The 11,521-nt window shown below is 35.4% G+C and overlaps 1 protein-coding gene across 2 annotated transcripts in view; it reads right to left on the bottom strand.

The window, feature by feature from the left end:
• Positions 1-1,279: 1,279 nt before the first annotated feature.
• KIF18A (kinesin family member 18A) overlaps positions 1,280-11,521 on the bottom strand; it is a 43,201-nt gene continuing 32,959 nt past the window's right edge. For both annotated transcript variants that reach the window (XM_075755301.1, XM_075755299.1), the window contains exons 14-17: positions 7,282-7,762; positions 6,656-6,760; positions 3,952-4,061; positions 1,280-2,235 (exon numbers count right to left, since the gene is read on the bottom strand). In XM_075755301.1, coding sequence (XP_075611416.1) covers positions 2,087-2,235; positions 3,952-4,061; positions 6,656-6,760; positions 7,282-7,762 — 845 coding nt within the window. In that variant the 3' untranslated portion in view covers positions 1,280-2,086. The remainder of the gene's footprint in view (positions 2,236-3,951; positions 4,062-6,655; positions 6,761-7,281; positions 7,763-11,521) is intronic.

Raw genomic sequence — 11,521 nt, 5'->3', positions numbered from 1 at the left:
CTTCCCTGATGAAGTCAGCCTCTGCAACGTTGTCTACTCGGCCAACAAGTGGTCCTGAAAGCTTATACAGGCAGTTACCATTTTCTTCTTCAGAAGCCTTCTGAAAAATGCCCCTCTAATGTGTCAAGAATAAACATGTCAACATTTGATAGCTAGGGGGAGATAACATTGGGAAGAAGGTTTATATTAGTTTGTCTAAATATCAAAGACTATAGAGAACAAAATTAAATGCATAAAATATAAACATTTGGAATACAATTTATCATAGAATGGTTTGGGTTGGAAGGGACCTCAAAGATCATCTAGTTCCAACCTCCCCTGCTGCGGGCAGGGACACCCTCCACTAGACCATGTTGCCCAAAGCCTCATCCAACCTGGTCTTAAACACTTCCAGGGATGGGGCATCCACAACCTCGCTGGGCAACCTGTTCCAGTGCCTCACCACTCTAACAGTCAAGAATTTCTTTCTAACATCTAATCTCAATCGACCCTCCTTCAGCTTAAACCCATTACCCCTTGTCCTGTCACTACACTCCCTGATAAACAGTCCCTCACCATCTTTCCTGTAGGCCCCTTCAGAAACTGGAAGGCCGCAATTAGATCTCCCCAGAGCCGCCTTTTCTCCAGGCTGAACAATCCCAACTCTCTCAGCCTGTCCTCACAGGAGAGGTGCTCCAGCCCTCTGATCAGCTTCATGGCCTCCTCTGGACTCTCTCCAACAGCTCAATGTCTATCTTGTACTGGGGCCCCCTGAGCTGGATGCAGTACTGTTTAAGAACAAATTTGACAAAAGCTATTAGGATCATGGAGTCCAGTTCTCTGCTATCACAAGAAAGCTTGTGATACAGTAACAACAGCAACATGCAAATCTCTTTTGAGCCCACTACTACTCCTGAAAGCCAGAATGTTCTTCTGCAGCAATACTACATGTTGCTTAACTGATTGGCTTGCAAGCTCCTTGCTTCAAGACAGTCGTTTGACACCACTGGAACTAGATACTGGACTTCTTCCTCTAGTTCTCCTTAGTTTGGGGAAATTCATCTATGCACTTACATTTGCACAGACCAAACACCCTAGAACGATGTTCTTAAGGGTGGGCAGGCTGTGAAGGCTACAATACAACTATATGTAACTACTTTGTCTCTGAATATTAATCATTTATCAGAAGATACAATATGAACTGCATGTACTTATAACAATATAGTAAAAATTCAGACATTTTTTCATAAAAGAAAAAAAGAGGCAAAAAAGTACTTTTTTGGGAGAAGTTCAATATTGCTCCTATTAAAACAAAATTTATTCAAAGTAATTAACAATTATCCTATTTACAACTGAATTAAAAACCTGAAAAACAGAACAGGAACATTTACAACCAAGTAACAGACTAAAAATAGAAAGGCTAAAAAATTTAGATATAATACTTCATTAAAAACTTTTCGTAAATATTTTTCTGTCTCCTGGTACGGCATTGGTAGTATCTATCCATGATAACATATCTAAGAATAAATTGGAATCCTAATGCTAAGCATGAGCACATTTTAATATTAACATCTGTTTGACTCGCTTCTAAATGAAAAACAGTTTTAACATTAGGAAGTTTCAGTGAAAACAATTTAACAGGTCAAAGCAATTTTTCTAACTTTCGTATCACAATTCTCATTAGAAAATTAAGACTGACTGTAGGTAAGCAATTTAAAGTAGCATCTAAAAATTACAGCACCACTGATCCCCTTTAAGACTTGCATTGTCTGAAGTATTAATCTGTCAGAAACGTAGGGAAATGCTCACAAAGATTATGGCAAAAGGTATACTGTGCACTTCTCTATTACCCAGTTAAAATGAAATTTCTTATTCACTTGTTAACATACAAAAGACATTTGTAAGCTTTAACAGGAGACAAAAAATGAACTCATTTTAGAATTTAAGAAAATCCTCATATTTCTAATAAGTGGTTCGTTCTGAAATAGTGCATTACTGAGAGACACAGACATCTTTAACACAGAACAATTCACAAGAGGAAAATGAAAGTCACACTGTTCTCATTTATTAGCCATCAATCCTGCTTGAAATATGGATGAACTCAGAACTAAATCCTATTTTTTTTCTTACAAGCATGACGTAAAATATTTTTTGATGTCCTTGATTTAATACCCAATGCCTCATTTCCTTCAGAAAGACTTCTGACCAGGTTTCTTGGCACATCCTGTTCTTGCTTCCAGCTCCTCGCTTTAATTCCTAGTGAAGAAAGAAATGTTAATACAAATAGAAGACACTCATTCAATAAACATAAGCAGAATTTGGCCTACCTGGATCTCCTTCTCATAGTACATCTAAGAATTATTACACATTTTGCATACTTACTGAAAACGTCATTTTGATATGCAAAAATGTAATCACTCACAGCTCAGTAATGCAGTGTGATAAGCAATGATTAGACCCTCAAATTGACACAAGATGCTATTAAAAAGGCAGTGCTCTACATAAAAATGCAGAAATACGTGAAAGTTTTCTTAATCTATAATAATTGAACACTATGAATTGAAACATGAACACTATGTCATTAGAGAAAGTTTTGTCTATTTAATCCAAAAGCAGCTATTCCTCTTAGGGATTTGGTCATATTTCATTCTTCTCTGGTAACGCATGCTTTTGAAAATAAAATGTCTTAATATATTCAGTTAAACTCTGAAGAATCAAAAAAATCTATTCTCCATTTCAGAATGCGGTGCTTCATTACATAGTTTCTTAATACAAGGGTAGCGATTGATTTTGGTAACTTCATAACCCAGGTCTTTAGTAGTAGAAATTTATACTGATATAACTGTGTATGCACTTTGCTAAATAAGTAACTACTGTTTAGACAATGTTTGGCCTCAGGTTTACACTTTTCAGAAAGTTTATTGCAATAGAACATTTCTCATGAATGGAGAATAACACATGTTCATATGTACTTGCTCCCTCACATCAGTTCTTACGCACATGCTATAAGACAGCGTATCGCCTATGCCACTGAGAAACACTACGTGATTGTACTATTTTATAAGAACAGCAGGCTAAAACTTTAAACAATCTTTCATCTCCTCTAATCTGCCCAAGAAGTTGCACTAAGATAGACCATTAAGTGTATTTCTGAAGATAGAGAGGAAAAGGAGACAAGTGGGTAGAAATAAAAGGAAAATTGTAAGGATTTAGTGCATGAAAATCTACTGCAGATGCCAAGCAACTTAGTGTCACGCACTAGGAAAGGCAGAGGTTTTTGGAAAGTTGTGAACAAAAGACCTTTGTGCCAATCTACTGAAAAAAATTATTTGTAACTGATCTTGTTACAGTAAAGATTTATATACCTCAGAGAGAAGCCATGTAACTGTACCAGACTTTCACGAAATACCACCTGATAGTATTATCAGCAATCTGTTAGAAGCAAAATAATTCTTAAATATTACTTTAAAATAATTTTTCCTCAGCTAGTGTGTTGGCCCAAACTAGCCCCAAAGTTCAAGTAATATATCTCTGAAAAAACCCATATCTGTAAAAATAAATCAGTGTGGTGTTATAAAACAAAGGCAGTTAAAAACAGGTATGGAAATGATCAGAGGATTTTATTTCTTGATAAACCACACTTGGCAGAGATAAAATTGGTAAAGTTCATCAAATTTCTCAACAAGTACACAATTTTTAGTGGAAGACCTTAACTCTGGGGAACAGGTTTTCCCAACAAGCTTGTAGTAATACTGAGTTTTGATTAGATGCCATCTAGAAACTGCTTAGACATTCAGATTTTTTTTTTTTTTTAATGAATGGATATACTATTCAAACCAATGGCTTAGTGTTCTGACCGCAGCAACACATGCTGGTAAATTGACAAAACCTTGAGTATCAACCTCAATTTTGGACCTCTTGTACAAACACCATTACCCATGCAGTGTCATACATGCAAGTTCTGGCACTTACCTGCTATTTTGGGTACTTGCAAAGCTCTATGGTTTAACAAGCCCTCTTGTCGAATGCGTTTTGCAGAAACAGGGTCTTGCAGGCTGCTTAACCCAGTGTTTGATGTAGAACTAGAAAGACAGCCAGAAAAGAGTTTGCTTTCGGTAAAGTGATTAAGCTACATTACAGCAGTTTAGGCCTTGCAACGCGGAAATACATTAAATGATACTATCCAGTATTGGTTGTTTATAACAGAATGCAAAGAATAAACTGATTTATTTATAATGTGTATATATAGAGATAGATATTATTCCCCTTTTTCCTTCTGAAAACTTTACAAAAATGTTTCAACTGTGAAAATAAGAACCAGTGTTGCCACTCATGTTAACATGCAGACCAATATGCCACAGTTTTTTTGGAAACTACAGAAGCTGGTTTGATGGTCATTGCAAACAGATTATACTAAGAAATAATCTTAATGCATGTACGAAATCCTTGAAATAACCAAGCTGCGTTTATTGAACAAATCAGGTTTTTATCGCTACAATAATTTTTCTACAGCCTCCAACACATTTGGAGGGGGTGCCTTCATAGCAGGCAATACTTTTTAGCTAAGCTGCAAGAAAGCTGCTATAGCTTTGAATTCATTAAGACAAGACCTCTATTTTATAGCCTTTTACATGATGGACTTAAGATCTACAGTGAAAATTATGAACCTGTCTGATCTCACTCTTTTCCACTTGCCTCGCTAACTTCCCTAGTTCCACTCCGAAGACAGCCTCATAAACAAGCTAATTCTATTTATGTCCCAAGTTTCTATGCTTTTCCCATTCCTCTAATGATATTATATTATTCCCACTTTATAGTCCCCTAACTTACACTAGTTTTCTTAATAATAATTTTCTGCCTAAATGAAAATATATAGCAAGCAGTAAAGACTAAGATCTGCCTTGTGCCAGTCCTAAGATCAATTCATGCATGCCTCTTGGAAGAGAACTTAGGCCAATAGGAATGTAATGCTATTTAGTAAAAGCAGCCTATGTATTATGACTGACTTGTCTCTTATCCCTTGTCCTAGCAATAAAACTGTTTGAAATTATATTTCTAATATAGAGAATATGGCTGAAATCTATGATTTTATTGTAATGTTAGTAGGAGCGAACCACTTAAAACAGGGAAAGCATGGGAGACAAGAGGGGAGGAAAAGGAAAGAAGCGAAAGGAAAGGAAGCACTATGTGAAAAGAACATATTCCTTCCCTCCTTCACAAATAAGCAGCTTTCATTCCTTCTCTTCATCACCAACTGCTAGACAAAACCACAAAGAATTTTAGTTTACAGACAGTTTACAGTCTGAGGCAGAAGAAATAATCCCATAAAAGGAATAAAAGTTGTGGGATTTTCCTGTAGTGTTATTCTAACTTGGAAACTGGTAAATATATGTTTGAGACACAGAAGGAATGAGATAAAAGATCAGAAAGAGGTAGCCTTTTGGGAAGAGATAAGCATATACAAGTTTGGAAATCATTACAGAGTTGTTACAAAAAGGAGTACCCCTACAGTCTGTCTTAGAACATTTACCTTAAGATAAATCAGGCTTCAAAGGTTCCCACATACCTCTCCCTAAAGAGAATCTAGAAAACTAGCTCAGTTTCAGAGAGCAGGTGATTTGTTTTGCTAAATTCATAATCAACTATTTGAAAAGTTGAAAGTGTGAGATGTGCCTCTTCTCATCCTAGAGCACTACAGTTTATTTCTCATCCTAGAGCAGTCCTAGCAAAACAGTTTAGAACAATAATTAGTAACAATGAGAACAGGAACATGAAATTGGATCAGGTAAATCTATGATCTTCTAGGAAGATTTTCTATCTCAAAGATGTTAATAAACCAAAAAAGTGCTTAAGATTCTTCCACGTCCTATGATCTATCTATAAACCTTGTTCCAACAGTCTTGAAACCTTCTTTAGAAGATCTATGAGGTGGCAGGACCACTCACTGTCTAGCAACAGGTGACTCATAATATGATTTAAAAAAGGCTGTATCAATTTTTGCTTTTGAAAAAAGGAAAAAAAAAGCTGTTTCATCAGTACTGGCCTGATAGCTAATCCTTACATATATTAACAAAAACAAACAAAAAAGTACAATTCCATTTAGCACCTATTTAGTTTCAGCTTTTCTGCTAACAAGCTTCTTTCAGGGTCATAAACCAGAAGTGACGAAATGGGAGCTCTTCCCAGAGCAGACCACAAGAATGAAGTCATAACTGAGACTGGAAACGAATTATCAGAAAAACAGAGGCACTGGCTGCGTAAGTATTGTTAAGCATTTTCTTCACTTTCTATTTTAGTAGTTTCTAATGTGTTCCAGCAAAGGCATAACATTTTCAAACAAATTAGGATTTTAATTGATGATGGAATTTCTCTTTTCAGAATTATGTGTCATCTTTCTTTAAATGGACAGCAGATACAGAAGATACAATATTACTTTGTACTTGTTAAAACAACTGAAGTTCCTAAACCAAGAGTAAAAAAAGAATCTACTCAACTTGCCAGGAAAAAAATAATAATAATAGAATTGTCAAACATATTTGAATCAGAATATCTCGTATGTAGGTCCAGATGACTTGTAAAAGAGGTTTTCAGCTTTGAAATATAATACCAAAACTGAAGTGAGAAGATAAGAACTGAATACAAACTCATTTGTACAGAAGAGTTAGTTTAATCTTACCTTAATACCTTTCTTTTCCTCTGAGCAGCAGAAGTCATTGCCATGTATGAAGGCTTCTCAAGTACTGAAGTAGGATTTTTGTTTTTTAAGGAAGAGAGACTAAGTCTGAAATAAAAGAATTACATTTTTGTAAAATCTATTCTGGGTAGAAATCAAGTGAAATTTTTCTTAACTATAAATAAATATATGTTAAGTTGAAAAAAAAATACCGGAAATTAATTGCAGTAACATTATGTGAGGCAACTTTGCAGGATTTCAGACATACGTGGCAGCTTTAACGATGGCATCTCCCAACGTCAAAGAGGTTAAGATATCCATTTTACAGACAGGAAAAGTAAGGCTTAGAGAAAGTCACTTGCATCACAAAATTTCAAAAGTGCTGTATTTTCTTTTTAGTACATAACTTGTAAAACAGGATAAGCTTTCCACTTCAGCTGTTGTCACTAGCATACCATTGATTTCAAATGATGGCAGAGTTCAATTTGATGCCGATTAAAATTAAGGGTTCGATTTTCAAAGTGCTGGGTTTACAAATAAAATTGACATCAATAGAAAAACCCAGCTGTGAAGATAAACAGGATTAAATTGTTTGGGTAATGCTCCTTGCCCATATAAATGGAAAATACCTTTGCAGAATGCTATTGCTGCATGGCTGTGCCTCCTTCATAGAGTCAGTAGATGTTTCAGTTGTTTCACCTGGACCTTCATAGATAATCACTGTTGAGTCCATGCCAGCTTCATCACACTCTGGGATTACGTCACATGTAGAGTCCATAATACTTGCCTTTTTCACTGGTATATCTATATTACATACATTAGCTTCCTGAAGGCCTGCAAGGTGTAGACTTGTCTTTATCACAGTCTGCATGCAGCAGGTTTGTACTGGCTTTCTGCAAAATTCTGGCGTATACACAATAGGGCGGACTTCCTTGGTAAGAGAATCCTCCAGATGATGGAGACTGGAGACCTTGGATGCAGCAGGACTTTGAGCTGTGACTGGAGAGTCCATTAACTTGCGTCTAGTTCTTTTCTGTGGTGGTACTGCATATTCTACTATTTGTTGTGTATTTTTAGTCATTTCTTGTGATGGTGTACCAAAAATTGTACCTGTGCAACATAGGCAAGAACAGTTAGCACATTTACCTATATTTACTACTTAAATCTTGCTTTTCCCCCTCCTCTTCCCTGCTGAAATATGTTTATTAGCAGAAATTATTACAAATACTATTTGTTTCATGTGCATATTGATCTGGTCATATAACTGAAATTATTTCTATTGCAGTATTGTCCAGGTGGTAGTATTTGTTCTGTGGCACTCAAAGTGTTATAAATATGCATAGGCTGATATAGTTAATCCCAGAGGTATTATAAGTAATCACAAGATATGACACATGACAACAGGGAATGGAAGAGTATTGAAAATGATCACACTATCATAACACAACTCTTAATTTAAGATGGTACTATCACAGCAATCTACAGATGCCTCCCGATCACGGCCATTTTCCCCTGGTTAGTACCATGCAACAAAATGAGAGGCCATTGAAAAGGAAGGACAGAATCAGAGGGACAAAATTCTTTGGCATTGCAAATGAAACAGTGGTGTTTTGGAAAAGGGGAAAGAAGTTACTTGAATCCTGTCACCTCAATATATCAACTCTGGAAAAAAGCTCTTTACTAAAACTCCCACCCTTAAGCAAGCAAGCAATGCAGCACTAATTGGCCACTCCCATTCATCCTGATCAATACTATCTTTCTTGAATTGTCATAAATTTTTATTTTCAAGCAGGTGGTAAGAAAGGCAATCTCCAAAGAGAGAAAAGGCCTTTCTTTTATTCAAGTTTTCAGTAAAGGAGAATCATTTAAAGACACAGGCCACTGTTCAAATGGTTAGGCTAGTAGTGACTTAAGTAGTTAAAAACAAAAAATTAAGGATTTTTTTTTTAAATGAATCAAAAGTAGGAGAAGGCTGTCAAAACCCCAAGTGCTTCTATATTTAACTTTCAGTGCAAGTTCAAGAAATGAAATAAAGACTACTATCCTTAAAATATCTATGGATTGGCCTCACTACAGCTGGTAGCCACAGCATCATACTTCCCCTTTCTGTATTGCCTACTCCATTCCTATGAGCAACTGAACTGTAAAAAGAGCTCTTGCTTTTTAAATTGCTGCAAGTTACTCAGGAATTAACTATGGTATTAATATAACAGTGTTGATAAATATTTATTTCTTCTAAAATTCCATTCTATTTTTGCCTCAGAGTAATAAAGTTAATTTGAACTCGTCAGTCTGAATGCTTCTTTAGTTCTCTCATGTGTTAACACTTATGGCATTTTAGCTGTTCCATAAAAACTTTTTCAGGAGGAGGAAAATTGATTAAAAAACACATACTGCATTATTCCACCCCCTTTCAAGTTTGATTTCTTACAAAAAGCAAATCTTAAATGATTGTAGTCTTTTTCTCTGTTTACCACTTCTCAGCCCCCATTTAATTTTGACCTCATTGCCCAGTTGCAACACAATTTGCTGGAGGCAAGAAGCTCTAAGAATGCCAATTCCCCAAGTACCCTCAGAAGTCTTGAGGAAAGGCCCAAATAAGAGCTTCATTGAAGGAAAGTTGTCAAAGGATGATCTCAGCACCAGGTTTTTTGTACACGCTTTGGAACTAGACATAACATATGATGAATTCTTTATGCCCAGCTTCGAAGACACAAATCAGAGCTGTGAGGAGCCAGCAAAGGATTTAAAGACTACCATGAGACCTAGACCTGTTTTGGGAGAATGGAATGGGTAGTATCAAAGTGTGCACAAGTAGCAAGTAAATTAGATGGCAATATATAGGCCACAAATCTATTCTATGTTGCCAGAACTTAATTCAATAATGAAACCATTGAAAAAACAAAGCAAACATTTAGTCCTCACTCAAGGGCTCAGTTTCAGAACAACCAATGTTTAAACTACTATGGTTCAACAAATATGCAACATCTTATTCAACAATGCATAAACAATAAAAGCAGGTTAATGTAAACTAAACTGCTTATGGGAAAAGATGCCTTGACAATTTACATGAACAATTTACACGAACAATTACAGTTCTATTGTGCTGGCTTTAGCTTTGAAGAAACACAAGCATGGAAGTAGGCCTGAGAGGACCACTTGACATGAAATAACTGAATCGTGAGTTTGTGCGTGTGCCTGTCTGCAGTTCACAATATGTGTAAGTTTTTTGTTAAAATGCGAAATACATTATTTTCTCATACCTAATCTTAGTCTAATTCATGGTCAGCATTCACCAGGTGAAAAGCAGCAAGCTGAGACACAGTAGCTTGATTGTAATGTAAACATTAACCTAATTCAGAATATTCTCCACAAGCAATGAAAGGGAAAGGATAGTAAAACAAGGCCTGTGTGTTCTCCCAAATAAATTTTACCTCCACCATAAATAATATAAACCTACTTTGACGAAGACATTTTTCTCCAGGACTTGGTAGGATTTTGTTGGTAACACACAAGAAACTTATGTATGAAGCATTTTCACTATGTACTCTGTGACGTCAACAATGCTATGCTTCATTAATATGCTTGCTCTAAGTGTGGATTCATGAGTACAATATTCTTTTTCTATGTAACACAGTAACATTTCCTTCTTTCAAAAAATTTTTTTTTCTAGTCATCAATCAAAAATTGAGGCCAAAACTTTCTTTTAAAGATTTCTGACAACTTATATTCTTAAATACAAGAATAAGATTTACATAAGGATTCCAATCTAGTGTTTGAAATAACTACCCATTAAACATTTCAGGACACATTTTAAAATATTTATTTATTAAGTTTTCCTGCCGCTTTCCTCCTGCTTATATGCATCTGAAAGTGTCTTTTTTGGGAAAAATAATGGTCAGAATTCTATTTCTCTGTTGTTACATTAGGACAGGGAGGTTCCAGTTTCAGAAAGTTTGCTTACTGTAAGACACTGCGGTTTTGCTAATGTCCTAAAGTTACTAGGAAGGAAGTCTGATGGAGAAACATTTTGGTGAGAGTGCCAAGTTTTAGAAGCTTCTCCAGGACTAAATACTGGAAGCATTTTTAAATTAACTGTAAATGCAAGCATTTAAACCATGAACTAAATAGGTAAAGAACACAAAAGTATTGCCAACATTAATTATTTGTTGAATTTCATCATAATGAACAGTATTTCATACTGTAATATAAGTACATTAATAAAAAGACAGTTGCAGCAATACTATATAGGGCAAATATAAGCTGTTAGTAAAACCCCAGACCTATTTTTAAAATCTATTTATTTCTGGAATGAAAGTCATTGTAAAACAAAGTTAAAACAAAACTAGCTTTTCTTGCCAGTTAAGTATTGGAAAGCATATAAATTATTAAAGAAGTGTCCCTTCTCAAAGCTTTTTGTGAAAGCATTAAGTTGCTCCTAACACAGTAAACAAGAAAGTAAACAAAACCATCACCTGCAGCATCATATTTAACTTGGTTTCACTAAACATAAACCAAATATGATGTGACAAAAACCAACCCCAACACTCCAATTCTGTGTTAGCTTGCTGTTACACAGTATATAGCTCCAAACAGTTATGATTGAAACAAAACAAACACAGCAAGAAAAACATTTAAACACACAAAATGAATGACAGTGTTTTTATTTCTGTCTTAAGGAAGCAAGACACTGAAACCAGTTGCTAATTTTTTGCAGGTGCATTTAATAGCTGTCATTGAGAAGTTTAAATAAAATGGGATCAGACAACAATACCTGCTATGAAACCCCTACTCCTATAAATTTCAGGTGACTTCAAATGGTCATATCAAAAGTTTCTCCTCCAAAAAAAAAATTTTTTTTTTTTGCAA

Source organism: Balearica regulorum, chromosome 5, assembly GCF_011004875.1.
Source record: "Balearica regulorum gibbericeps isolate bBalReg1 chromosome 5, bBalReg1.pri, whole genome shotgun sequence".
Lineage (NCBI taxonomy): Eukaryota > Metazoa > Chordata > Aves > Gruiformes > Gruidae > Balearica > Balearica regulorum.
This window is presented reverse-complemented; position numbering and strand designations above follow the sequence as displayed.